At 46.7% G+C, this 25,709-nt stretch overlaps 1 protein-coding gene across 3 annotated transcripts in view; it reads right to left on the minus strand.

Annotated features, from left to right (window-relative positions):
• Window positions 1-25,709, minus strand: part of NHSL2 (NHS like 2) — a 182,413-nt gene that overhangs the window by 83,392 nt on the left and 73,312 nt on the right. Inside the window, exon 1 of one of the 3 annotated variants that reach the window (XM_082263043.1) lies at window positions 22,155-22,320. The exons of the other annotated variants lie outside the window; for them this stretch is intronic. Coding sequence (XP_082119169.1) covers window positions 22,155-22,191 — 37 coding nt within the window. The 5' untranslated portion in view covers window positions 22,192-22,320. Of the gene's footprint in view, window positions 1-22,154; window positions 22,321-25,709 lie in introns of those variants that run through there. 3 annotated transcript variants of the gene reach the window in all.

Below are 25,709 nucleotides of genomic sequence, written 5' to 3' on the forward strand. Positions count from 1 at the left end.
GTTTATGGGTTGATCTCATGCATATGCAGTAGGAAACCTGGGCGGTTTAGGGGTTGATCAGTAGGAGACCTAGGGCAGTTAATGTTTTCATCTCATGCATGGGCAGTAGGATACCTGGGGGGGGGGGGGGTTATGGGTTGATCTCCTGCATGTGCAGTAGGAGACCTGGGGCAGTTTATGTGTTGATCTCATGCATGTGCAGTAGGAGACCTGGGGGGATTTATGGGTTGATCTCATGCATGTTCAGTAGGAGTCCTGGGGGGGTCCATGGGTTGATTAGTAGGAGACCTGTGGCAGTTTATGGGTTAATCTCATGCATTTGCAGTAGAAGACCTGGGGGGTGTATGGGTTGATCAGTAGGAGACCTGGGGGGGGTGGGGGTTATGGGTTGATCTCATGCACCTGCAGTAGAAGACCTGGGGGGTTTATGGGTCGATCAGTAGGAGACCTGGGGCAGTTTATGGGTTGATCTTATGCATGTGCAGTAGGAGACCTGGGGGGGGGGGGGGATTTATGGGCTGATCTCATGCATGTGCAGTAGGAGACCTGGGGGGGGGGGGTTATAGGTTGATCTCATGCATGTGCAGTAGGAGATCTGGGGGGTTTATGGGTTGATCAGTAGGAGACCTGGGGCAGTTTATGGGTTAATCTCATGCATTTGCAATAGAAGACCTGGGGGTGTATGGGTTGATCAGTAGGAGACCTGGGGCAGTTTATGGGTTGATCTCATGCACCTGTAGTAGGAGACTTGGGGGGTTTATGGGTTGATCTCATGCATGTGCAGTAGGAGACTTGGGGGGGTTTATGGGTTGATCTCATGCATTGCAGTAGGAGACCTGGGGGGTTTATGGGTTGATCAGTAGGAGACCTGGGGGGGTTTATGGGTTGATCTCATGCACCTGTAGTAGGAGACCTGGGGGGTTTATGGGTCGATCAGTAGGAGACCTGGGGGGGTTTATGGGTTGATCTCATGCACCTGCAGTAGGAGACCTGGGGGGTTTATGGGTTGATCAGTAGGAGACCTGGGGGGGTTTATGGGTTGATCTCATGCACCTGTAGTAGGAGACCTGGGGGGTTTATGGGTCGATCAGTAGGAGACCTGGGGGGGTTATGGGTTGATCTCATGCACCTGTAGTAGGAGACTTGGGGGGTTTATGGGTTGATCTCATGCATGTGCAGTAGGAGACTTGGGGGGGGTTTATGGGTTGATCTCATGCATTGCAGTAGGAGACTTGGGGGGGTTTATGGGTTGATCTCATGCATTGCAGTAGGAGACCTGGGGGGTTTATGGGTTGATCAGTAGGAGACCTGGGGGGGTTTATGGGTTGATCTCATGCACCTGTAGTAGGAGACTTGGGGGGTTTATGGGTTGATCAGTAGGAGACCTGGGGGGGTTTATGGGTTGATCTCATGCACCTGTAGTAGGAGACTTGGGGGGTTTATGGGTTGATCTCATGCATGTGCAGTAGGAGACTTGGGGGGGTTTATGGGTTGATCTCATGCATTGCAGTAGGAGACCTGGGGGGTTTATGGGTTGATCAGTAGGAGACCTGGGGGGGTTTATGGGTTGATCTCATGCACCTGCAGTAGGAGACCTGGGGGGTTTATGGGTTGATCAGTATCTTGCACATAGATGCGCATTAGGAGACTTGCCATTGTGATGACCCCCTCCCCGGCATTGTTAGTTTTACAACCCTGCGATTATTAATAGTTTTCCTTGCACTATGAAGAGCTTAGAACATCTTCCCCCAGACCGGAGTTCCTCTTTAGGGATGCCGATATTTAAGGCCGGCACGGATTTCACTTCTTGTGTCTCAGCTGACAAATATCAACTGTTCTGAAACTAGGTCATTCGATTGGAGATCTTGTCCCGGTCTGCAAGAACAAGAAGTCTTTTGTGACATACAGTACTTCTGTTGGAGTTATGAATCAGCGTGAGGCCAGGAAAGTTGGTCCAGGAGATGTCATACTCCGGGCATTGCCCTCCCGCTCCTCCTTCACAACGCATCGTCCTTAATATAGGCTTTTAGGTTATTTTTGTGTGTCAATAAACCGTTCATGAAAAGAAGGGCATAAAGCCGACATGAATTCTATCTAGTGCAATAAAAAAAAAACTTGATTGTGTTTTTTTTTCTTTCCTTTTTCATATGAATGCAGCTGATCTCCCGCAGTCTTTTTGCGGCCACTTCCCATCTACATGCACTGGGCATTTCTCAGGGTGGGTGTGCACTGCTGACGGTGACCACGGTGGACCGTGGCCTTTGTAAGGGCTCGGTGACGCGCGTGGCAAGGTCTGCGGTGCCTCTCAAAAAAAGATACTACGCTCAGATCGTTTTTCAAAGGTGTTTGACTGCGATTGGTCGCCTGCTTTAACCCCCCAATTGCCACACGAGTTAGCATTGCAGAGGCTGTTGCAGACCTATTCACTTGAACAGGTTGCATTTGAAGGAGCAGTTGAGTGTGTGTATGTGGGGGGGGGGGGGGGCATCAGAAGCCTGTGTGACAAGGGTGACAACTCAAGATTGAAATTGGGAGGCAGGGACAGAGGGTTGTCACCCTATAACAGGAAGTGCCAGAACAAGGATCGTGTGTGTGTTGAAATGGGCCTCTCCATTGGAAACCTATTTGGCAGGGTGACAACCGAAGACCACAAATGGGAGACAGGAACATAGAGTTGTCACCTTATAAAAGAAAGTGTGTGAACAGACCATGCCGGTGCAAGTGTGTTGGACTGGGCATGCGTCTTCATCCATTAAATACTGTTTTCCACCTTTTTTTATCCTTTTTTTCTATGTCCATGCTGCTGATCATCTGTTGCCTCTTTGCAGCCATTTCCTGTTCTCCTATACTGGGCCCGGGCCTCAACAGTTTAAAAGGGGGGCCCAGGCACCCGCTAAACAAGAGGTCTGGCTGTACTGTCTTATTATAGACATTGATCCTCCTCTGCCTCCCCCTGCAGCGCTGCCAGCTTCTCCTCCTCTTCCTCCCTCCCGCTGCACTGCAGGGGGACTGATTCCAGCACATGCGTCGCTTCCACCTGCTGGCCGAATCCCCCTGTGTGCCCTTTTTCCTGTAGTGTTGGCAGCTTCCTTCCTCTTCCGCCAGCAGCTGCTGCGGGGCACACAGGAGGATGTTTCAGGATGGAGAACGGGCAAAGGAGCTGGTAAATATGTCATTTACTGATCCCTTACCTTCCTGAATGAACACAGTAAGGGATCAGTCCCAATCACTTCTGTGTCCATCCATCACTGAAGAATAGTAAGCTGCTTCAGTTTGTGAATGAGCAGGAAGTCTCAGAGCACTTCCTAATTACCGTATTTATCAGCGTATAACACACGCCTTCATTTTAAGAGGGAAGTTTCAGGGGAAAAAAACTCAATTTTTAATAAAGAATAAAGAATTTGAAAAAATTAGGGTCAGTGCCTGTCAATGCAGCCTCACCAGTGTCCATTAATGCAGCCTGATCAGTACCCATTAATGCAGCCTCACCAGTGCCCGTCAATGCAGCCTCACCAGTGCCCGTCAATGCAGCCTCACCAGTGCCCATCAATGCAGCCTCACCAGTGCCCATCAATGCAGCCTCACCAGTGCCCATCAATGCAGCCTCACCATTGCCCATCAGTGCAGCCTGATCAGTGCCCATCTGCAGCCTCACCATTGCCTATCATTTCAGCCTGATCAGTGCCCACCTGCAGCCTCGCCATTGCCCATCATTGCAGTCAGATCAGTGCCCATCTGCAGCAACACTATTGCCCATCAATGTAGCCTGATCAGTGCCCATCTGCAGCAACACTATTGCCCATCAATACAGCCTGATCAATGCCCATTTGCAGGCTCACCATTGCCCATCAATGCCGCCTGATCAGTGCCCATCTGCAGCCTCACCATTGCCCATCATTGCAGCCTGATTAGTGCCCATCTTCAGCCTCACCATTGCCCATCATTGCAACCTGATCAGTGCCAATCTGCAGCCTCACCATTGCCCATCAGTGCAGCCTGATCAGTGCCCATCTGCAGCCTCACCATTGCCTATCATTTCAGCCTGATCAGTGCCCACCTGCAGCCTCGCCATTGCCCATCATTGCAGTCAGATCAGTGCCCATCTGCAGCAACACTATTGCCCATCAATGCAGCCTGATCAGTGCCCATCTGCAGCAACACTATTGCCCATCAATACAGCCTGATCAATGCCCATTTGCAGGCTCACCATTGCCCATCAATGCCGCCTGATCAGTGCCCATCTGCAGCCTCACCATTGCCCATCATTGCAGCCTGATTAGTGCCCATCTTCAGCCTCACCATTGCCCATCATTGCAACCTGATCAGTGCCAATCTGCAGCCTCACCATTGCCCATCAGTGCAGCCAGATCAGTGCCCATCTGCAGCCTCGCCATTGCCCATCATTGCAGTCAGATCAGTGCCCATCTGCAGCCTCACCATTGCCCATGAATGCAGCCTGATCAGTGCCCATCTGCAGCCTCACTACTGTCCCTCAATGCAGCCTGATCAGTGCCCATCAATGCAGCCTCACCATTGCTCCTCATTGCAGCCTGAACATTGCCCATCTGCAGCCTCGCCATTGCCCATCAATGCACTAGATGGTGCTGATGGTCATAGGAAATATCAGGCACATTACAGGAAGCATTTGCCACAGCTGTGTGCATGCTGAAACATTCGCAGAGCTGATTTTATTTTATTTTTTATCAACAGCCCCCTTTATATTCTGCTGAATCTGATTGGGTATTTGAAGTGGTCGAATGAGAGTCCTTTAATATGTAGTCCCTGTATATGAAAATCCTATACTTTGTCCCACGCATATCCATGAAATATGATTACCATAAATGGCCTAAATAGTCAACTTACAAAGTTATAAAGGACAAGGGGACACTCTTTACATCTGGAGGAGAAGAAAGTAAAGCCCCCCCTACAGAAAGGCTTCTTCACAGTAAGAGCTGTGAATATGTGGAATAGACTTCCTCTGGAGCTGGTGTTGGGTTGTTTTTAAAAAAAGAGCTGGATGCCTTCCTAAATGCACAAAATATAACTGGATACTGGAACACCAGAGATTGTGGATCTGAGGAATATCAGATTGTATTCCCATCTCAAGTCAATGTGGTCCAGAACCCTTGAGAGGAGGAGATTGGGGGGGGGGGGGGGATAGGATCACCATCCATGTATAAATACATAAGTGGTCCATATATTGAACTTGGTGCATATTTATTCACGTGTAGGTCATTACAAAAGACAAGCGGCAATCTTTACGTCTAGAAGAAAAGAGGTTTTCCCTCTGCATATGGAAAGGATGCTTTACAGTAAAAGCTGTGAAAATGTGGACTTCCACTGGCCAGCTCAGTAGATTGTAGAAAAAAAAGCTGGAAGTAATCCTAAATGCACAAAAATAACTGGATATCAACAGTTATAGGTAATAACACCAGAGATTGTGGATGCAAGGAATACCCAACTGTCTTCCTATCTCAGGTCAATGTGGTCCAGAATCCTTGAGAAGAGTAGATAAGAGGGGGGGGGGGTGTATGATCACCATGTATAAATATATAAGTGGTCCATGTATTGAACTTGGTGCAAATGTATTCACTTTAAGGTCATTACAAAAGACAAGTTCCATCTTTATGTCTGGAAGAAAAGAGGTTTCCCTCTGCATATGGAAAGGATGCTTTACAGTAAAAGCTGTGAAAATTTTGGCTTCCTCTGGCCAGCTCAGTAGATAGTTAAAAATCTGGAAGTAATCCTAAATGCACAAAATATAACTGGATATCAACAGTTATAGGTTATAACGCCAGAGATTGTGGATCCAATGAATACCCAACTGTCTTCCCATCTCAGGTCAATGTGGTCCACAATCCTTGAGAAGAGGAGATTATGGGGAATAGAATCACCATGTATGAATACATAAGTGGTCCATATATTGAACTTGGTGCAGATTTATTAACTTTAAGGTCATTACAAAAGATGTTTAGAAGAAAAGAGGTTTTCCCTCTGCATATTGAAAGGATGCTTTACAGTAAAAGCAGTGAAAATGTGGACTTCCACAGGCCAGCTCAGTAGATTGTAGAAAAAAAAAGCTGGAAGTAATCCTAAATGCACAAAAAAATAACTGGATATCAACAGTTATAGGTAATAACACCAGAGATTGTGGATCCAAGAAATACCCAACTGTCTTCCCATCTCAGGTCAATGTGGTCCAGAATCCTTGAGAAGAGTAGATAAGAGGGGGGGGGGGTATGATCACCATGTATAAATACATTAGTGGTCCATGTATTGAACTTGGTGCAAATGTATTCACTTTAAGGTCATTACAAAAGACAAGTTCAATCTTTATGTCTGGAAGAAAAGAGGTTTTCCCTCTGCATATGGAAAGGATGCTTTACAGTAAAAGCTGTGAAAATTTCGGCTTCCTCTGGCCAGCTCAGTAGATTGTTAAAAAGCTGGAAGTAATCCTAAATGCACAAAATATAACTGGATATCAACAGTTATAGGTAATAACACCGGAGATTGTGGATCCAAGGAATACCCAACTGTCTTCCCATCTCAGGTCAATGGGGTCCACAATCATTGAGAAGAGGAGATTATGGGGAATAGAATCACCATGTATGAATACATAAGTGGTCCATATATGCAGATTTATTCACTTTAAGGTCATTACAAAAGATGTCCAGAATAAAAGAGGGTTTTCCCTCTGCATATGGAAAGGATGCTTTACAGTAAAAGCTGTGGAGATTAGGGGGGGATAGGATCACCATGTATAGGGCTGGGACAAGGGGTGGGTAAGAGGAGCGGCTGCCCTGGGTGCAATCATTTATTGCAGGGATGTGGGTGCCCTTACCCTAACCCTAAGGGGGGGGGGCGCAGTTTGGCATCTTTGCCCTGGGCACTGGATGGCCTTGTCCTGGCACTGACCATGTATAAATACATAAGTGGTCCATATATTGCAGATTTATTCACTTTAAGATCATTACAAAAGACAACTTCAATCTTTAGGTTTGGATGAATAATTGTTTAACTTCTGCATGTGGAAAGGATGCTTTACAGTAAAAGCTGTGAAAATGTGGACTTCCTCTGGCCAGCTCAGTAGAATGTCGAAATAAAAAAAAAGCTGGAAGTAATCCTAAATGCACAAAATATAACTAGATATGAACATTTAGAGGTAATAACACTAGCGATTGTTGATCCAGGGAATATCGGATTGAATTGTGGGATCAGGAAGGATTCTTTTCCCCCCACACTGGAACAAATTGGATAATGGTCTATAGGGTTTTTCTTTGCCTTCCTCTGGATCAACTATGAGTATAGGGTTCTATATATATGTGTGTAAGCCACTCAGGCTGTATGGGAATAAAGTCCTCTACCCACCGCTGTAAATGCTGGCCGGGAAGGGAGCTCGTCTGTACTCCAGGCAAGGGTAGAGAGTGACTAGGTGTCCCGGAGCCGCACATAAAGTCAAGACCTGCTTTATGATGGTGAATGGCAGTCTCAGCCTGGACCACCACTAGGCCACGACCTAACGTGTTTCACACCACCCACTGGGGCTTACTTCATCCCCATGAGTATGCTCCAGTCTATTCTCCAGGCAATGATAGAGAGTTACTAGGTGTCCAGGGAGCCGCACATCAAGTCAGGACCTGCTGTAAGATGGTGAATGACAGTCTCAGCCTGGACCACCACTAGGCCACGACCCTAACGCGTTTCACACCACCCACTGGAGCTTACTCCATCCCCATAAGTATGCTCCAGTCTATTCTCCAGGCAAAGGTAGAGAGTGACTAGGTGTCCGGGGAGCCGCACATCAAGTCAAGACCTGCTGTATGATGGTGAATGGCACTCTCAGCCTAGACCTATGGCAGGCCATGACGCTAACGCGTTTCACACCACCCACTGGAGCTTAATCCCTCCCATGAGTAGGCTCCAGTCTATACTCCAGGCAAGGGTAGAGAGTGACTAGGTGTCCCGGAGCCGCACATAAAGTCAAGACCTGCTTTATGATGGTGAATGGCAGTCTCAGCCTGGACCACCACTAGGCCACAACCTAACGTGTTTCACACCACCCACTGGGGCTTACTTCATCCCCATGAGTATGCTCCAGTCTATTCTCCAGGCAATGATAGAGAGTTACTAGGTGTCCAGGGAGCCACACATCAAGTCAGGACCTGCTGTAAGATGGTGAATGACAGTCTCAGCCTGGATCACCACTAGGCCACGACTCTAACGCGCTTCACACCACCCAATGGAGCTTACTCGATCCCCACAAGTATGCTCCAGTCTATTCTCCAGGCAAGGGTAGAGAATGACTAGGTGTCCGGGGAGCCGCACATCAAGTCAAGACCTGCTGTATGATGGTGAATGGCAGTTTCAGCCTGGACCTCCGCCAGGCCATGACGCTAACGCGTTTCACACCACCCACTGGGGCTTACTCCATCCCCATGAGTAGGCTCCAGTCTATACTCCAGGAAAGGGTAGAGAGTGACTAAGTGTCCAGGAAACCGCACATCAAGTCAAAACCTGCTGTATGATGGTGAATGGCAGTTTCAGCCTGGACCTCCGCCAGGCCATGATGCTAACGCGTTTCACACCACCCACTGGGGCTTACTCCATCCCCATGAGTAGGCTCCAGTCTATACTCCAGGAAAGGGTAGAGAGTGACTAAGTGTCCAGGAAACCGCACATCAAGTCAAAACCTGCTGTATGATGGGAAATGGCAGTCTCAGCCTGCACCCCCGCCAGGCCACGATGCTAACGCGTTTCACACCACCCACTGGAGCTTACTCCCTCCCATGAGTAGGCTCCAGTCTATACTCCAGGCAAGGGTAGAGAGTGACTAGGTGTCCCGGGAGACGCAAATCAAGTCAAGACCTGCTGTATGATGGTTAATGGCAGTCACAGCCTGGACACCCGCCAGGCCACGACCCTAACGCGTTTCCCACCACCCACTGGAGCTTACTCCACCCCCATAATTAGGCTCCAGTGGGCGGAGTGAAACACATTAGGGGTGTGGCCTGGTGGTAGCCCAGGCTGAGAGTGCCATCACCATCCTATAAAAGGTCTTGGCTTGATGTGCGGCTCACGGGACACCTAGTCATTCTATATATGGAGATGTTCTATGTATTGAATTATTTTTTAATGGTTGAACTAGATGGACTTTGTTACTATGTAGCAATAAAATTGCGTGTCAGAATCTTTTTTAATTAAAAAAATATATTTCCTCTGATCCTGATTGGGTGTTTGATGGATATACGGATTAGATACGGGGGTGAGATTGGTTTCCATATACCGGTATGAAGATATGTCTATTCCATATTTCTTCCTTTAGTTTATAATGTGAAAATACAGTTTTGCTATCGCTATGGCAACAGAGCATGTCATAGTTCTCTCTTTCCTCCTGTTCCTCCGATGATGTATTTGTAGATGAGCTAAACTGGTCCACCCACCTCTTATTTCATTGTGTCTTCCCATCATCTGGATAGAGCATGCACGGCCTCACAAAACAAGGAGTGTAGCCTATAGATATGGATATCCATTGATTATTGATTACTTATGGCAATAATATAGTCTGGATCCTCGTAGCCTTATTTCTCCATCCCCTGTGTCCTGTGATACATAATATGGGCAAAGGTATGTAAACCCAGAGATGTGCCGAGGACAGCAACCACCAAAGGTGGCAACTTTTTGCCCTTCTTTCCTGCTTAGTTACCAGGGCCACACAGCATCATCACTAGGAAGCTGGCAGCAGGGTTGTACAGCATCATGGGTTGCTAGGAAGCTGGCGGCAGGGCTGCACAGCGCCATCGCACATCAGGAAGCTGATAGCAGGTTTGCATAGCGTCTCTGGTTCCTAGGAAGCTGGCAACAGGGTTACACAGTGTCATCGGTAACTAAGAAGCTGGCAGCAGGGTTGCATAGTGTTATTGGTTACACAGCATCAGCGGTTGCTAGGAAGCTGGTGGCAGTGTCATCGGTTGCTGTAAAGCTGGCAGTAGGGTTACACAGTGTCATCAGTAACTAGGATGCTGGCAGCAGGGTCGCATAGCATGATTTTTTGCGAGTGAGCTGGTGGCAGGGTCACGTAGTGTCATGGGTTGCTAGGAAGCTGATAGCAGGGTTACACAGTATCATCCGTTGCTAGGAAGCTGGTGGCAGGGTTACACAGTGTCATCAGTTACTAGAATGTTGGTGGCAGGGTCGCACAGTGTAATCAGTAGCTAAGAAGCTGGCAGCAGGGTTGCTCTCACTAGGAAGCTATTGGCAGTGTTACACAGTGTCATCAGTTGCTAGAAGGCTGGCAGTAGTGTTACACAGTGTCATCAGTTGCTAGGACGCTGGCAGCAGGGTTACACAGTGTAATTAGTTGCTAGAAAGTTAGCACAGGGTCACATAGCATGATATCTTGCTAGGAAGCTGATGGCAGGGTCACATAGTGTCAAGGGTGGAAGCTGACAGCAGGGTTACATAGCATCATCGGTTGCTAGGAAGCTGGCGGCAGGGTTACACAGTGTAATCAGTTGCTAGAAAGTTAGCACAGGGTTACACAGTGTCATCAGTTGCTAGGAAGCTGGCAGCAGGGTTGCATAGCATTATTGGTTGCTAGGAAGCTGGTGGCAGGGTTGCATAGTAATATGGGTTGCTAGGAAGCTGGCAGCAGGGTTATGTAGCATAATTAGTTGCTAGGAAGCTGGCTGCAGGGTCACACAGTGTCATGGGTTGCTAGGAAGCTGATAGCAGGGTTAAACAGCATAATCAGTTGCTAAGAAGCTGGCAACAGGGTTACAAAGTGTAATCAGTTGCTAGAAAGTTAGCAGCAGAGTAACACACGTGTCATCAGTTGCTAGGAAGCTGGCAGCAGTGTTGCAAAGCATTATTGGTTGCTAGGAAGCTGGCGGCAGTGTTACACAGTGTCATCAGTTACTAGAAAGCTTGTGGCAAGGTTGCACAGTATCATTTGTTGCTAGAAAGCTGTCAACAGGGTTGCACAGCTTCATCCATTGCTAAGAAGCTGGCATTGCATAATTGGTTGCTAGGAAGCTGGTGGCAGGGTTACACAGTGTAATCAGGTGCTAGAAAGCTGGCTGCAGGGTTACAGAGTGTTGTAAGTTGCAAGGAAGCTATCAGCAAGGTTGCATAGCGTTATCGGCTGCTAGGGAGCTGGCAGCAGGGTAACACAGCATTATTGGTTGCTAGGAAGCTGGCAACAGGGTCACACAGTTTCATGGGTTTCTAGGAAGCGGACAGCAGCTTTGCACAGCACTAGTGGTTCCTAAGAAGCTGGAAGCAGGGTTGCCCAGTGTCATCGGTTGCAAAGAAGCTGTCGGCAGGGCTGCACAGCATCATCAGTTGCTAGGAAGCTAGCAGTAAGGTTGCCTAGGGTAATCTGTTGCTAGGAAGCTAGCAGCAGGGTCACACAGTGCCATCGAGTGCTAGGAGGCTGGTGGCAGGGTGGCAAAATGTCAGTGGTTGCTGAGGAGCTGGCGGCAGGGTCACATACTGCTTGCTAGGAAGCTGGCAGTAGGGTCACATAGTGATATTGGTTGCTAGGAAGCTGGCAGTAGGGTCACATAGTGATACTGGTTGTTAGGAAGCTGGCTGCTGGGTAACACAGAGTCATCAGTTGCTAAGCTAGTAGCAGGGTTGCACAGCATCATTGGTTGCTAGGAAGCTGGCAGCACAGTGGAACAGCTTTATCGGTCACTAAGAAGTTAGCAGAAGGGTCACACAGTGCAATCAGTTGATAGGAAGGTGACAGTAGAGTGGCACAGTGTCATTAGTTCCTAGGAAGATGGTGGCAGGGTTGCAAAATGCCATTGGTCACCATAACAAACGCTGATGCTATACGGCCCAGTAGCTGAAAATGCACAGGGCTCCAATGTTGTTACCTTCTCACATATGGTGGAGACTACGAAGGATCATGCTGACACGCATTGCACAGGCTCCGCCCACCACTGTCATTATCAGGCAGCTGGTCCCGAGCAATGAGGCGCAGCTGTCATGAAGTGCATGTAGACAGGAAGTGGCTACAAAAAGGCTACAAAAAGGCTGCAGGTGATCTGCAACACTAATATGCAGCAAAGAATGAAAAAAAGGCAAAAGCAAGTATTTTTATGTTTTTTTTTTTTGTTTCTAGGTATTGCTGCTTATATAAGTCTCATATTAGAATTGATTGGGACAATCATAAACTTGCACAGGGTTACAGATTGATTGCGGCGCAGCCCCATTCACATAAATGGGTCAAGCTTGGCGGGGCACTTGAGCCCCCCCCCCCCCTTGATTATGTGTGAGCTTTGTAGGAGGAGGAGAGAGAGCACAGCCAGCACCTCCTCCCGTCTCTCTCCTCCTCTCCTTGCTGCTTCCAGCACTGGGCTGACAGAAGTATTGATGCCGCCGTCACTACTCCTGTCAGCCTTATAGTAGAAGGAGCTTGCAGCGCCCCCATCCCTACCATAAATGTTGCGCACAGGACACTGTGAAAGTTTAAGGGGGCAGTCAAGAGGTGGTAAAACTGTGTCCCATTTTCACCACCCCCCTACCACATATGTAAATTAGTCCTATATGTGGTGAAAACTAAAAATGAAGGTGTTTGAAAAAAAACAAATTGAAATTGATACACACATTACTACCCACACTGTTACTGACATAGCATGGGCCCAGTCAGGGCTGGGACAAGGGGTGGACAGAAAGGTCAGCTGCCCTGGGCGCAGCATGTATTGTAGGGATGGCACGCACAACACGAGTTCCTTCTACTATAAAGCTGACAGGAGTAGTGACAGCGGCATCACTACTTCTGTCAGCACAGCACTGGAAGTGGCAAGGAGAGGAGAGAGCTGGGAGGAGGTGCGGGCTGTGCTCTCTCTCTCTCCCTCCTCCACATAAGCTCACATATAATGAAGGGGGGAGGGCCCAATTTGGCATCTTTGCACAGGGCATTGGATGATCTGTTCTTGGCACTGGGCACGGAAAACCTCAAATATTTGCATTTTTTTTTTTTTTTTTGGGATGCGCCAAATAATAAATTATTTTGAATTTAAATTGCAACTAGTGTGGCAATTACGTAGTTACATGGTTAGTCTAGTTGTAAGAAGACACAAAAATATAAAAGGGAAAAAATAAAATTACACAATTCTATACACACAGCTGATTTAGAGCAGTGGCCTCCAAACTGCGACCAGATGCTGCGGTTCGCTTGCCATTATCTGGCACATGGGGCCCTATTCTACCTACCGACACCAACAATGGAGGACCATTCCTCTCACTGACACCAATGATGGGCACTATTCCTCCCACTGATACCAATGATGGGGCACTATTCCTCCCACTGATACCAATAATGGGGCACTATTCCTCCCACTGATGCCAATGATGGGGCACTATTCTTCCCACTGATACCAATAATGGGGCACTATTCCTCCCACTGATACCAATAATGGGGCACTATTCCTCCCACTGATATCAATGATGGGACACTATTCCTCCCACTGATATCAATGATTGGTCACTATTCCTCCCACTGATACCAATGATGGGGCACTATTCCTCCTACTGATACCAATGATGGAGCACTATTCCTCCACTGACACCAATGATGGGGCACTATACCTCCCACTGACAACAATGATGGGACACTATTCCTCCCACTGACACCAATGATGGGACACTATTCCTCCCACTGACACCAATGATGGGGCACTATTCCTCCCACTGACACCAATGATGGGGCACTATTCCTCCCACTGATGCCAATGATGGGGCACTATTCCTCCCACTGATACCAATAATGGGGCACTATTCCTCCCACTGATACCAATGATGGGGCACTATTCTTCCCACTGATACCAATAATGGGGCACTATTCCTCCCACTGACACCAACAATGGGACACTATTCCTCCCACTGATACCAATAATGGGGCACTATTTCTCCCACTGACACCAACAATGGGACACTATTCCTCCCACTGATACCAATGATGGGACACTATTCCTCCCACTGATATCAATGATTGGTCACTATTCCTCCCACTGATACCAATTATGGGGCACTATTCCTCCCACTGACACCAATGATGGAGCACTATTCCTCCACTGACACCAATGATGGGGCACTATACCTCCCACTGACAACAATGATGGGACACTATTCCTCCCACTGACACCAATGATGGGACACTATTCCTCCCACTGACACCAATGATGGGGCACTATTCCTCCCACTGACACCAATGATGGGGCACTATTCCTCCCACTGATGCCAATGATGGGGCACTATTCCTCCCACTGATGCCAATGATGGGGCACTATTCCTCCCACTAACACCAATGATGGGACACTATTCCTCCCACTGACACCAATGATGGGGCACTATTCCTCCCACTGATACCAATGATAGGGCACTATTCCTCCCACTGACACCAATGATGGGGCACTATTCCTCCCACTGACACCAATGATAGGGCACTATTTCTCCCACTGACACCAATGATAGGGCACTATTCCCCCCACTGACACCAATGATGGGACACTATTCCTCCCACTGACACCAATGATGGGGCACTATTCCTCCCACTGACACCAATGATGGGGCACTATTCCTCCCACTGACACCAATGATGGGGCACTATTCCTCCCACTGACACCAATGATAGGGCACTATTCCTCCCACTGACACCAATGATGGGGCACTATTCCTCCCACTGACACCAATGATAGGGCACTATTCCTCCCACTGACACCAATGATAGGGCACTATTCCTCCCACTGACACCAATGATGGGGCACTATTCCTCCCACTGACACCAATGATGGGGCACTATTCCTCCCACTGATACCAATGACGGGGCACTATTCCTCCCACTGATACCAATGATGGGGCACTATTCCTCCCACTGATACCAATGATGGGGCACTATTCCTCCCACTGATACCAATGATGGGACACTATTCCTCCCACTGATACCAATGATGAGGCACTATTCCTCCCACTGATACCAATGATGGGGCACTATTCCTCCCACTGACACCAATGATGGGGCACTATTCCTCCCACTGATACCAATGATGGGGCACTATTCCTCCCACTGATACCAATGATGGGGCACTATTCCTCCCACTGACACCAATGATGGGACACTATTCCTCCCACTGATACCAGGACATTTTCTCCTTCCACTTGCCACAGCCCGACCCCCCTAAGGTGTGGAGGACAGTAAACTGTCCCTTTGTTTAGAAAGTTTGGAGACCCCCTTATTCAGAGGAAGGATTGCGAAAAAAAAAAATTCCCAAGCGTGACTTTTTGCAGAAAAAAAAAGTCTCACAATCTGCGCTAAAAAATGTACCGGTCTCTATGATCATTTCACAAGTCCCTCCCCCATACAGTTAGAAAACACCCCCTAGGCTCACATTTAACCCTTTGATCGGCCCTGGGTTAACCCCTTCCCTGCCAGTGTCATTAGTACAGTAACAGTGCATATTTTTAGCACTGATTACTGTAGTAATGTCACTGGTCCCCCCAAAAATGTCAGTTAGGGGTCCGATCTGTTCGCCGCAATGTCGCAGTCCCACTAAAAATCGCAGATCGCTGCCATTACTAGTAAAAAAAAATAAAATAAATAAAAATGACATAAATTTTTCCCCTAGTTTGTAGACGCGATAAATTTTGCGCAAACCAATCAAAATACGCTTATCAGGATTTTATTTACCAAAAATATGTAGCAGAAAACAAATTGGCCTAAAATGATGAAAAAATTTGATTTTTAATTTTTTTCCATTGGGAATGTTATATAGCAGAATGTAAAAAAAAAAAAGAAATATATATATATATATATATTAGAATTGTCGCTCTTTTTTTGGTTTATAACGCAAAAAAAAAAAAAAAAAAAAAAACAACGCGATAACTTTTGCGCAAACCAATTAATATACACTTACTGGAAGTTTTTTTTTACCAAAAATATGTAGCAGAATACAAATTGGCCTAAAAGGATGAAAAAATTGATTTTTACATATTTTTTTTTTGTGAATGTTATATAGCAGAATGTAAATATATATATATATTTTTCAGAATTGTCGCTCTTTTTTTGGTTTATAGCGCAAAAAAAAAAAAACAAAAAACGTGATAGCTTTTGCGCAAACCAATTAATATACACTTACTGGAATTTTTTTTTTAACAAAAATATGTAGCAGAATACAAATTGGCCTAAAAGGATGAAAAAAATGTGATTTTTACATATTTTTTTGGGAATGTTATATAGCAGCAAGTGAAAATATTGTTTTTTTTTTTTTTTTTTTTTTTTTTAGAATTGTTGCTCTTTTTTTGTTTATAGCGCAAAAAATAAAAATCGCACATGTGATCAAATACCACCAAAAGAAAGCTCTGTTTGTGGGAAAAAAGGACATCAATTTTATTTGGGTACAGCGCCACACGACCGCGCAATTGTCAGTTAAAGTAACTCAGTGCCAAATCGCAAAAAATGGGCCTGGTCATTAAGGGGGGAAAACCTTCCGGTCCAGAGTTGGTTAAGAACATTCGTTTAATTTTCAAACCATAATCGGCGTTCGAATTGGGAAAATTTCGAAGGAGAGGGATGGAAAAACTCTTTTCTCGAACTAACAAAATCTGACAACACAGAGAACGCGGTTCTCATTTGGGAAAGCCCATTCGCTCCAAAATCGAATGTTAAAAGTGAAGGGGATTTTTTGAAAACTCTAATATTGTTTTATGCTCTTGGTTCCAATTTACGTTATAGCATTTGTTGTTGTGTTATACCTCACTACTTTGTAACATGGCATTTTCGACAATACTGTCTTTGTATGTTTGTTCCTTGTTGTGTGTAAAATTATTCAATAAACACTATTGAAAGAAAAGCGAAGGGGATTTTTGAAGTTCTTTCCAACAACATTCGTCAGGTCATCGAATGTACTGAGAATTTTGATACAAATGTTCCTTCGAAAATATACAATGTGCGGCCGGCTATTTTTTTTCTCTCTTTTGCCTTAAGTTGGCCTTTAACCAGAAGCCTCTGTTCACACAAGGAGGTGCAACTGAACGCACGATTTTTTTTTTCCCGTGTTTCCTGTGCGTCACGCTAAGCGCCGGTTCACACTGCAGCGACGCTACTTCGCATCGCGACCTCGGAGCGGCCGCCACAGACTTCATAACATTGAAGTCTATGGCAGTCGCCTCCGGGTCGCCCCAAAGAAGCGCCAGACCCTTTTTCTAGGTCGGAGCGACTTGTGTCATTCCTATTAGAACGGGTCCGCAGCTTCCCTATGGGAGGCGACCTGCGGCGACCTGTGAGGCGACCAGGTCGCCTCACAGGTCGCCTTAGTGTGAACCGGCACTTAGGGCAGCCCAATGCACAAGAAACGCAAAAAAATAAATAAATAAATAAAAATAAATAAATAAATAAAAAAAAGGATCCCTACACCATTTTCACAATCACTCTGTGCCAGACCGCGTGGTACTACACGCATGTGCGAGTGAATGCGCAAGACGCGTGGGCGCCGCGTGCCTGCCAAGGGGCAACGCGTTTCTAATTGGTGCAGGAACGCACGCAATTTTGCGCACTAGCGTTGACGGAAGTCTGACTGCTACAACTCCAGTATTTCCTCCCTGCTATATTTGTCATGGAAGAATATGTACCATAAAATTATGACAAATGCCGCAACTGTTCCGGAATGTTCTCTCCCCGGATGTTCGTTTGATTTGACATATCTTGATGATGTTTTTGAGACAGTTAAAATTCCAGTGGTCAGCTAATCTTACAAGGTCAGTAAAATTATTATCTCCCCCCACCCCCCATGAAATCCCAGTGAATGTTCAGAGCAGGGACACGCTGCGCTTGAAAGGAATGCTTTCTTCCATTGACTCCAGAAGGACAGATACCAGTAGACTGGTGTTCACCAAACACATTAGCATTTAAAGCATCTATTCCTAAAAAAAATCCACTTTGAGTGCACCATTTCCTTTGCAAACCCAGATATTACCTTGTAAAAGTAGCTGTAACATCATCCCTGTGCTGTACATAGCCTGAGTAGAGCTGTGGGAGGGGCCCAGCAGGCTCCACCTACTAAAGGAAATGACAGCGGGGGTGGAGAGAAGACCAGTCACCCTGCACTAGGAGAGAGAGCAGATATGTGGGAGGAACTCAGCAGGCTCCACCCACTACAGAAAATGACAGTAGGGGTGGAGACAAGACCAATTACCCTGCACAAGGAGAGAGCAGAGCTGTGGGAGGAACCCAGCAGGCTCCGCCCGCTATAGAAAACTACAGCAGAGGCAGGGACAAGACCAATTACCCTGCACAAGGAGAGAGAGCTGAGCTGTGGGAGGGGCCCGGCAGGCTCCGCCCGCTATAGAAAACTACAGCAGAGGCAGGGACAAGACCAATTACCCTGCACAAGGAGAGAGAGCTGAGCTGTGGGAGGGGCCCGGCAGGCTCCACCCACTACAGGAAACTACAGCAGGGGCGGAGACAAGACCAATTACCCTGCACAAGGAGAGAGCAGAGCTGTGGGAGGAACCCAGCAGGCTCCGCCCGCTATAGAAAACTACAGCAGAGGCAGGGACAAGACCAATTACCCTGCACAAGGAGAGAGAGCTGAGCTGTGGGAGGGGCCCGGCAGGCTCCACCCACTACAGGAAACTACAGCAGGGGCAGAGACAAGACCAGTCACCATGCACAAGGAGAGAAAGCAGCAGTCTTTATTACAGGAAAAGAAATGGCCAGGCACCTAAAAATTGTGTCTCCATTGGGATCAGGCGAGAAAGATGAAGATGCAGAATGGATAATACTGCCTAGGAGGAATTTTCACACTGGATTACTGCACAGATCTAGAAAAAATACACAAAGCCCACTTAGGGGTGTCCTGGAAAGCTGCATGTACCTTCGTTCTGATGGATGACACTACTTATATCAGATTGTAGAAGGAATACAGCGGTCTCCTTTCTTCCCAGCCTGCTGATTGGACAGTGAAAGAGCAGCAGCAGACTGTTGAGATCACCCTCTGCTCTTTCTCTCTATTATCTATCTATCTTTTTTTTATCTGTATCAATCTTTCTATCGTTTACATTTCTTTCTGTCCGTATCAATTTCTGTATAAAGAAAATTACCTGATAGAAAGATTGATACACACAAAAAATGATAAACAGACAGACAGACAGACAGATAGATAGATAGATAGATAGATAGATAGATAGATAGATAGATAGATAGATAGATAGATAGATAGATAGATAGTCATTTAACTTTATCAATCCATCTACAATCCATTCAGTCAGTCTGTCTATCTATCTATCTATTTTTTTATCTGTATCAACCTATCAGTTAACTTTCCTTTTTGTGAAATTCATGCAGATAGAAAGAAAGTTAAATTATATAAAGATAGACAGACAGATAGACACAGTGGCGTAGCGTGGAAAGTGCAGGGGGGGGGGGGGGCGGCCGCACCGGGCGCAACATCTGGGGGGGGCGCATCCGCAGTGTCACTCTGTCTGTCTGACTATGACATACACAGTTCACACACTGTCTGTGGCTGCCTCCATCTTTAGGCTGGCAGATGTCCAGCGCGGCCGTCCTATGGCTGAAAATGGCGGGTCGGACCGGGGCTGGACTGTGCCTCACCTGTCCATTGGTGTAGGGTGGGGTGGCGTTGCAAGCCAAGCCCCGCCTATGCCGCCTCTCCTCACTGCTCAGTCAGTTTAGCAGCGAGTGAGTCAGCAGCCTGGAGCTGTCACAGAGTGTTTTTTTTTTTTTTAATCACCTGATTAGAGCCAGAGGCTCTAATAGGCTTCAAAAAAGGGTGGACCCGGGGCGCAGAGCAGTGCGCCCTGAGCCCACCCATTGTGTGACAATAGCGAATGAAAATTCACTATTGTCACACGGATCCTTCTCCTGGCCAATCAGGAAGTAGGTCCCAGACCCGCTTCCTGATTGGCCGAAAGACGAACGCATGCCATTGGCCGAAGGAGGAGGCGGGAGGACTCGAGGAGATGCGGGGAACTGAGGAGAAGTCACCGCTGCAGGTAAGTCTCTCTGCATTGAAGGGGGCACGCTGGTCTGTCTGCATTGAAAGGGGGCACGATGATCTCTCTGCATTGAAGGGGGGCACGCTGGTCATTCTGCATTGAAAGGGGGCACGCTGGTCTCTCTGCATTGAAAGAGGGCACGCTGGTCATTCTGCATTGAAAGGGGGCACGCTGGTCATTCTGCATTGAAAGGGGGCACGCTGGTCTCTCTGCATTGAAAGGGGGCACGATGATCTCTCTGCATTGAAGGGGGGCACGCTGGTCATTCTGCATTGAAAGGGGGCATGCTGGTCTCTCTGCATTGAAGGGGGGCACGCTGGTCATTCTGCATTGAAAGGGGGCATGCTGGTCTCTCTGCATTGAAGGGGGGCACGCTGGTCATTCTGCATTGAAAGGGGGCATGCTGGTCTCTCTGCATTGAAAGGGGGCACGCTGGTCATTCTGCATTGAAAGGGGGCACGCTGGTCTGTCTGCATTGAAAGGGGGCACAATGATCTCTCTGCGTTGAAGGGGGGCACGCTGGTCAATCTGCATTGAAAGGGGGCACGCTGGTCACTCTGCATTGAAAGGGGACACGCTGGTCAATCTGCATTGAAAGGGGGCACGCTGGTCACTCTGCATTGAAAGGGGGCACGCTGGTCTTTCTGCATTGAATGGGGGCACGCTGGTCACTCTGCATTGAAAGGGGGCACGCTGGTCTCTCTGCATTGAATGGGGGCACGCTGGTCATTCTGCATTGAAAGGGGGCACGCTGGTCATTCAAGCTGGTATTTAGATGCATTTTACTTTAATTAGTAATTACATCAGTATTTTCATAACAAACAATACATGTGCTTAGGGGGTAAGGGTTTCTCTAACTAATCTTGTGGAAGAGACTCGAGTGCTAAAATCCCGCGGGTTAGGGGGCGCAAATTACTTGCCTTGCCCCGGGTGCTGACAACCCACGCTACGCCACTGGATAGACAGACAGACAGACAGATAGATAGATAGACAGATAGACAGATAGATAGATAGACCGACAGACAGATAGATAGATAGATAGATAGACAGACCGACAGACCGACAGACCGACAGACCGACAGACCGACAGACAGACAGACAGACAGACAGATAGACAGATAGACAGATAGACAGATAGACAGATAGACAGATAGACAGATAGATAGATAGATAGATAGATAGATAGATAGATAGATAGATAGATAGATAGATAGATAGATAGTAAATGATTATCTATGTATCTATCTTTTTTTATCACAAAATTTTTACAGATAGAAAGTTAAATGACAGAAAGAATAATATAGATAAAAAATAGATAGATAGACAGACAGATAGATAGATAAATTTACTATCTCTATCTATCTATCTATTTTTTTTTTATCTGTATCAATATTTCAATCAGTTAACGAGATTCATACAGATAGAAAGAAAGTTAAATGAAAGAAAGATTGATACAAATAAAAAATAGATTGATATCTATCTATCTATCTATCTATCTATCTATCTATCTATCTATCTATCTATCTATCTATCTATCTATCTATCTATCTATCTATCTATCTATCTATCTATCTATCTATCTATCTATCTATCTATCTATCTATCTATCTATCTATCTATCTATCTATCTATCTATCTATCTATCTATCTATCTATCTATCTATCTATCTATCTATCTATCTATCTATCTATCTATCTATCTATCTATCTATCTATCTATCTATCTATCTATCTATCTATCTATCTATCTATCTATCTATCTATCTATCTATCTATCTATCTATCTATCTATCTATCTATCTATCTATCTATCTATCTATCTATCTATCTATCTATCTATCTATCTATCTATCTATCTATCTATCTATCTATCTATCTATCTATCTATCTATCTATCTATCTATCTATCTATCTATCTATCTATCTATCTATCACATGTATCAATCTTTCTATCATTTAAATGTATCTGTATGAATTTCTCGATAAAGAAAGTAAACTGATAGAAAGATTGATACACATGATAGATAATGATAGATAGATAAACAATAAAACACGTTATAGAAATAATAGACGGATTCTTTTCCTTCTATGGGAAGCTCCCTCTTACCTTCCTTCTATGGGAAGCTCCCTCTTACCTTTGCCCCGTGAGAGATTTATCAGCATTTTCTCCATCCCGGGAGACCCCTATAACATCCGATCCGCCCTCTCCTAGAAATTCCGCCGTCCTCACACAACTCCGTCTCCTTTTATTTCTCCTTCCAAACTTTCATATGCAGATTCCCAAAAACCGAGGACTGTACCGGGAAGGACAGCTGCCTGTACTGGCATCCCCCCCACCGCAGCACACGGCGCTATGGATGGATGGATAGATAGATAGATAGATAGATAGATAGATAGATAGATAGATAGATAGATAGATGGGGACTGATTGGGCAGATGGCGGGAGGGAACGGTGGATCTATGGATAGATAGATAGATAGATAGATAGATAGATAGATAGATAGATAGATAGATAGATAGATAGATAGATAGATAGATAGATAGATAGATAGATAGATAGATAGATAGATAGATAGATAGATAGATAGATAGATAGATAGATAGATAGATAGAGAGTGATGAGTGATTGGGCAGATGGCGGGAGGGAACGGTGGATCTATGGATGTCGGTCCTCCCGTTATCCTTCCATGGTGTTACTTTGTATCCATCCTCCAATGAGCGATCCGGTGGCGTCTCCTGTAGTCGCAGGCCGCGGATGGAGCGCAGACATGAGCTGCATTCAGATGCGGAGAGGAAGGGACGCTCTCTGATCGCTGGTCCTGCTGGAGGGATATTTCAGTGGCGGGGAGAGAACATGTTGGGGGGGGGGAGGAGAGGAAGGCAGCAGGAACTCGCTATTTTATTAAACGTCTCTCTCTAACTATTGTTTCCCCCCTCCCTATGTTTCCTTCCTTCACATAACGTAGCCTTTTCCTCCAGTGTGATAAATCCCTCTCACAGCCCTCTTTCCAATACGCTCTGATCTCTCACATTATCCGGATATAGAATGCGGCTCAGGATATGATATAGAAGGGGAAGCTGCAATTGGTAGCAAAATAATAATCATGAGCCGGTTGCATTGCAATTCATTATTTTTTTAATTTAAATATCTTCCTTAATAGCCGCAAAGGATATAAATACGTTTTATAAACGTCTTTCCAAACCCAGCTATTACCTTGTAAAAGTAGCCATGCACTGTGATACACATAGGCTGCGCAGAGAGCAGAGCTGTGGGAGGGGCTCAGCAAGCCCCATCCTCTACAAGAAACTACAAGAGGGGGCGGACACAAGACCAGTAACCCTGCACAAGGAGAGAGAGGGGCAGTGACTGCCCCAGCAGGCTCCACCCACTACAGAAAACTACAAGAGGGGGCGTTAACAAGACCAATCACTCTGCGCAAGTAGAGAGCTGAGCTGTGGGAGGGGCTCAGCAGGCTCCACCTACTACAGAAAACTGCAGGAGGGGGGCGTTGACAAGACCGATCACCCTGCAAAAGGAGAGAGCAGAGCTGTGGGAGGGGCTCAGCAGGCTCCACCCACTACAGGAGGGGGCGTTAAGCCCAATCACCCTGCACAAGGAGACATCAGAGCTGTGGGAGGGGCGCAGCAGGCTCCACCCTCTACAGAAAAGGACAGGAGGGGGCGTTACCAAGGCCAACCACCCTTCACAAGGAGACAGCAGAGTTGTGGGAGGGGCTGATTAGGGTCCACCCACTACAGAAAACTACAAGAGGGGGCGTTACCAAGACCAATCACTCTGGGCAAGGAGACAGCAGAGCTGTAAAAAGGGCTTAGCAGGCGCCACCCACTACAGGAGGGGGCGTTAACAAGCCCAGTCACCCTGTGCAAGGAGACAGCAGAGCTGTGGGAGGGGCTGATCAGGCTCCACCCACTACAGAAAACTAAAAGAGGGGGCGTTACCAAGACCAATCACTCTGCGCAAGGAGACAGCAGAGTTGTAAGAGGGGCTCAGCAGTCTCCACCCACTACAGAAAACTACAGGAGGGGGCGTTAACAAGACCAATCACCCTGCACAAGAAGACAGCAGAGCTGTGGGAGGGGCTCAGCAGGCTCCCCCCACTACAGGAGGGGGCGTTAACAAGACCAATCACCCTGCACAAGGAGACATCAGAGCTGTGGGAGGGGCACAGCAGGCTCCCCCCACTACAGGAGGGGGCATTAACAAGACCAATCACCCTGCACAAGGAGACATCAGAGCTGTGGGAGGGGCTCAGCAGGCTCCCCCCCACTACAGGAGGGGGTGTTAACAAGACCAATCACCCTGCACAAGGAGATATCAAAGCTGTGGGAGGGGTTTAGCAGGCTCCCCCCACTACAGGAGGGGGCATTAACAAGACCAATCACCCTGCACAAGGAGACAGCAGAGCTGTGGGAGGGCAGCAGCAGGCTCCACCCACTACAGGCTGCCTACAGAAAACTACAGGAGTGGGCGGAGACAGGACCAGTCTCCCTGCACAAGGAGAGAGAGCAGCAGTGAGCGGTCTTTATCACAGGAAAAGAAATGGCCGGCACACCAAAAATTGTGTCTCTATTGGGATCAGACGAGATGAAGGTGCAGAATGGATAATACTGCCTAGGAGGAATTTTCACACTGGATTACTGCACAGATCTGGAAAAAAATACACAAAGCCCACTTAGGGGTGTCCTGGAAAGCTGCACGTAGGTTCGTTCTGTGTGAATGGGTGCAAAAACAAATGTTTTTAGTTTATTTTGTCTCCAGGTCGAATGTTATTCGTTCATACAGAATAGAGCAAATCAGGAAAATACCGCACTATGGCCACTAGAGCTGGTGAACATAGGGGTGTCTTTATTTAAAAATAAAAAATTTGCAGAGCTGTAAAACTGTACGTACATTTGTTCTGTGCAAAACAGTCATATTTTAATGCTACTAGTGCAGATTTAATGTTATTCATTCATACAGCATAGAGTAAATCAGGAAAATACTGAGTGATGGCCATTAGATGGAACGCAGGATGATAGTAAATAAGTATTTATTTCCTATGCTCATCAGCACCATCTAGCGGCCATAGTGTGGTATTATCCTGATTCACTCTATACTGTATGAATGAATAACATTCGATCTGGAGGGAAAATAGCCAAACAACATCTGGTTTTGTGAGACTCCCATACAGGGGAGGACCTAGTTCATGGTCAACGGATATACAACCTGGAGGGAGAACAATTGTGACAGAAGATACGGGACATGCCACATTTACAGACAGTATACACAGTGATAGCAATACTCTGCTGGTATACAGTCCAGCAACATCCATGGGGGGTTCCTCTTCAGGATCTCATATATACTATAGAAAAATCATGGGGGGGGGGGACTCTGTAATAGAGGGGCACTGTAATGGGGGAACTCTGTACTGGGGGTTTATATGATGGGGGGACTCTGTAATAGAGGGGCACTGTAATGGGGGTTTATATGATGGGGGACTCTGTAATAGAGGGGCACTGTAATGGGGGTTATATGATGGGGGGACTCTGTAATAGAGGGGCACTGTAATGGGGGTTTATATGATGGGGGGACTCTGTAATAGAGGGGCACTGTAATGGGGGTTTATATGATGGGGGGACTCTGTAATGGAGGGACACTGTAATGGGGGTTTATATGATGGGGGGACTCT

This window comes from Pelophylax lessonae, assembly GCF_965119305.1.
Source record: "Pelophylax lessonae genome assembly, chromosome: 7".
Classification (NCBI taxonomy): Eukaryota; Metazoa; Chordata; class Amphibia; order Anura; family Ranidae; genus Pelophylax; species Pelophylax lessonae.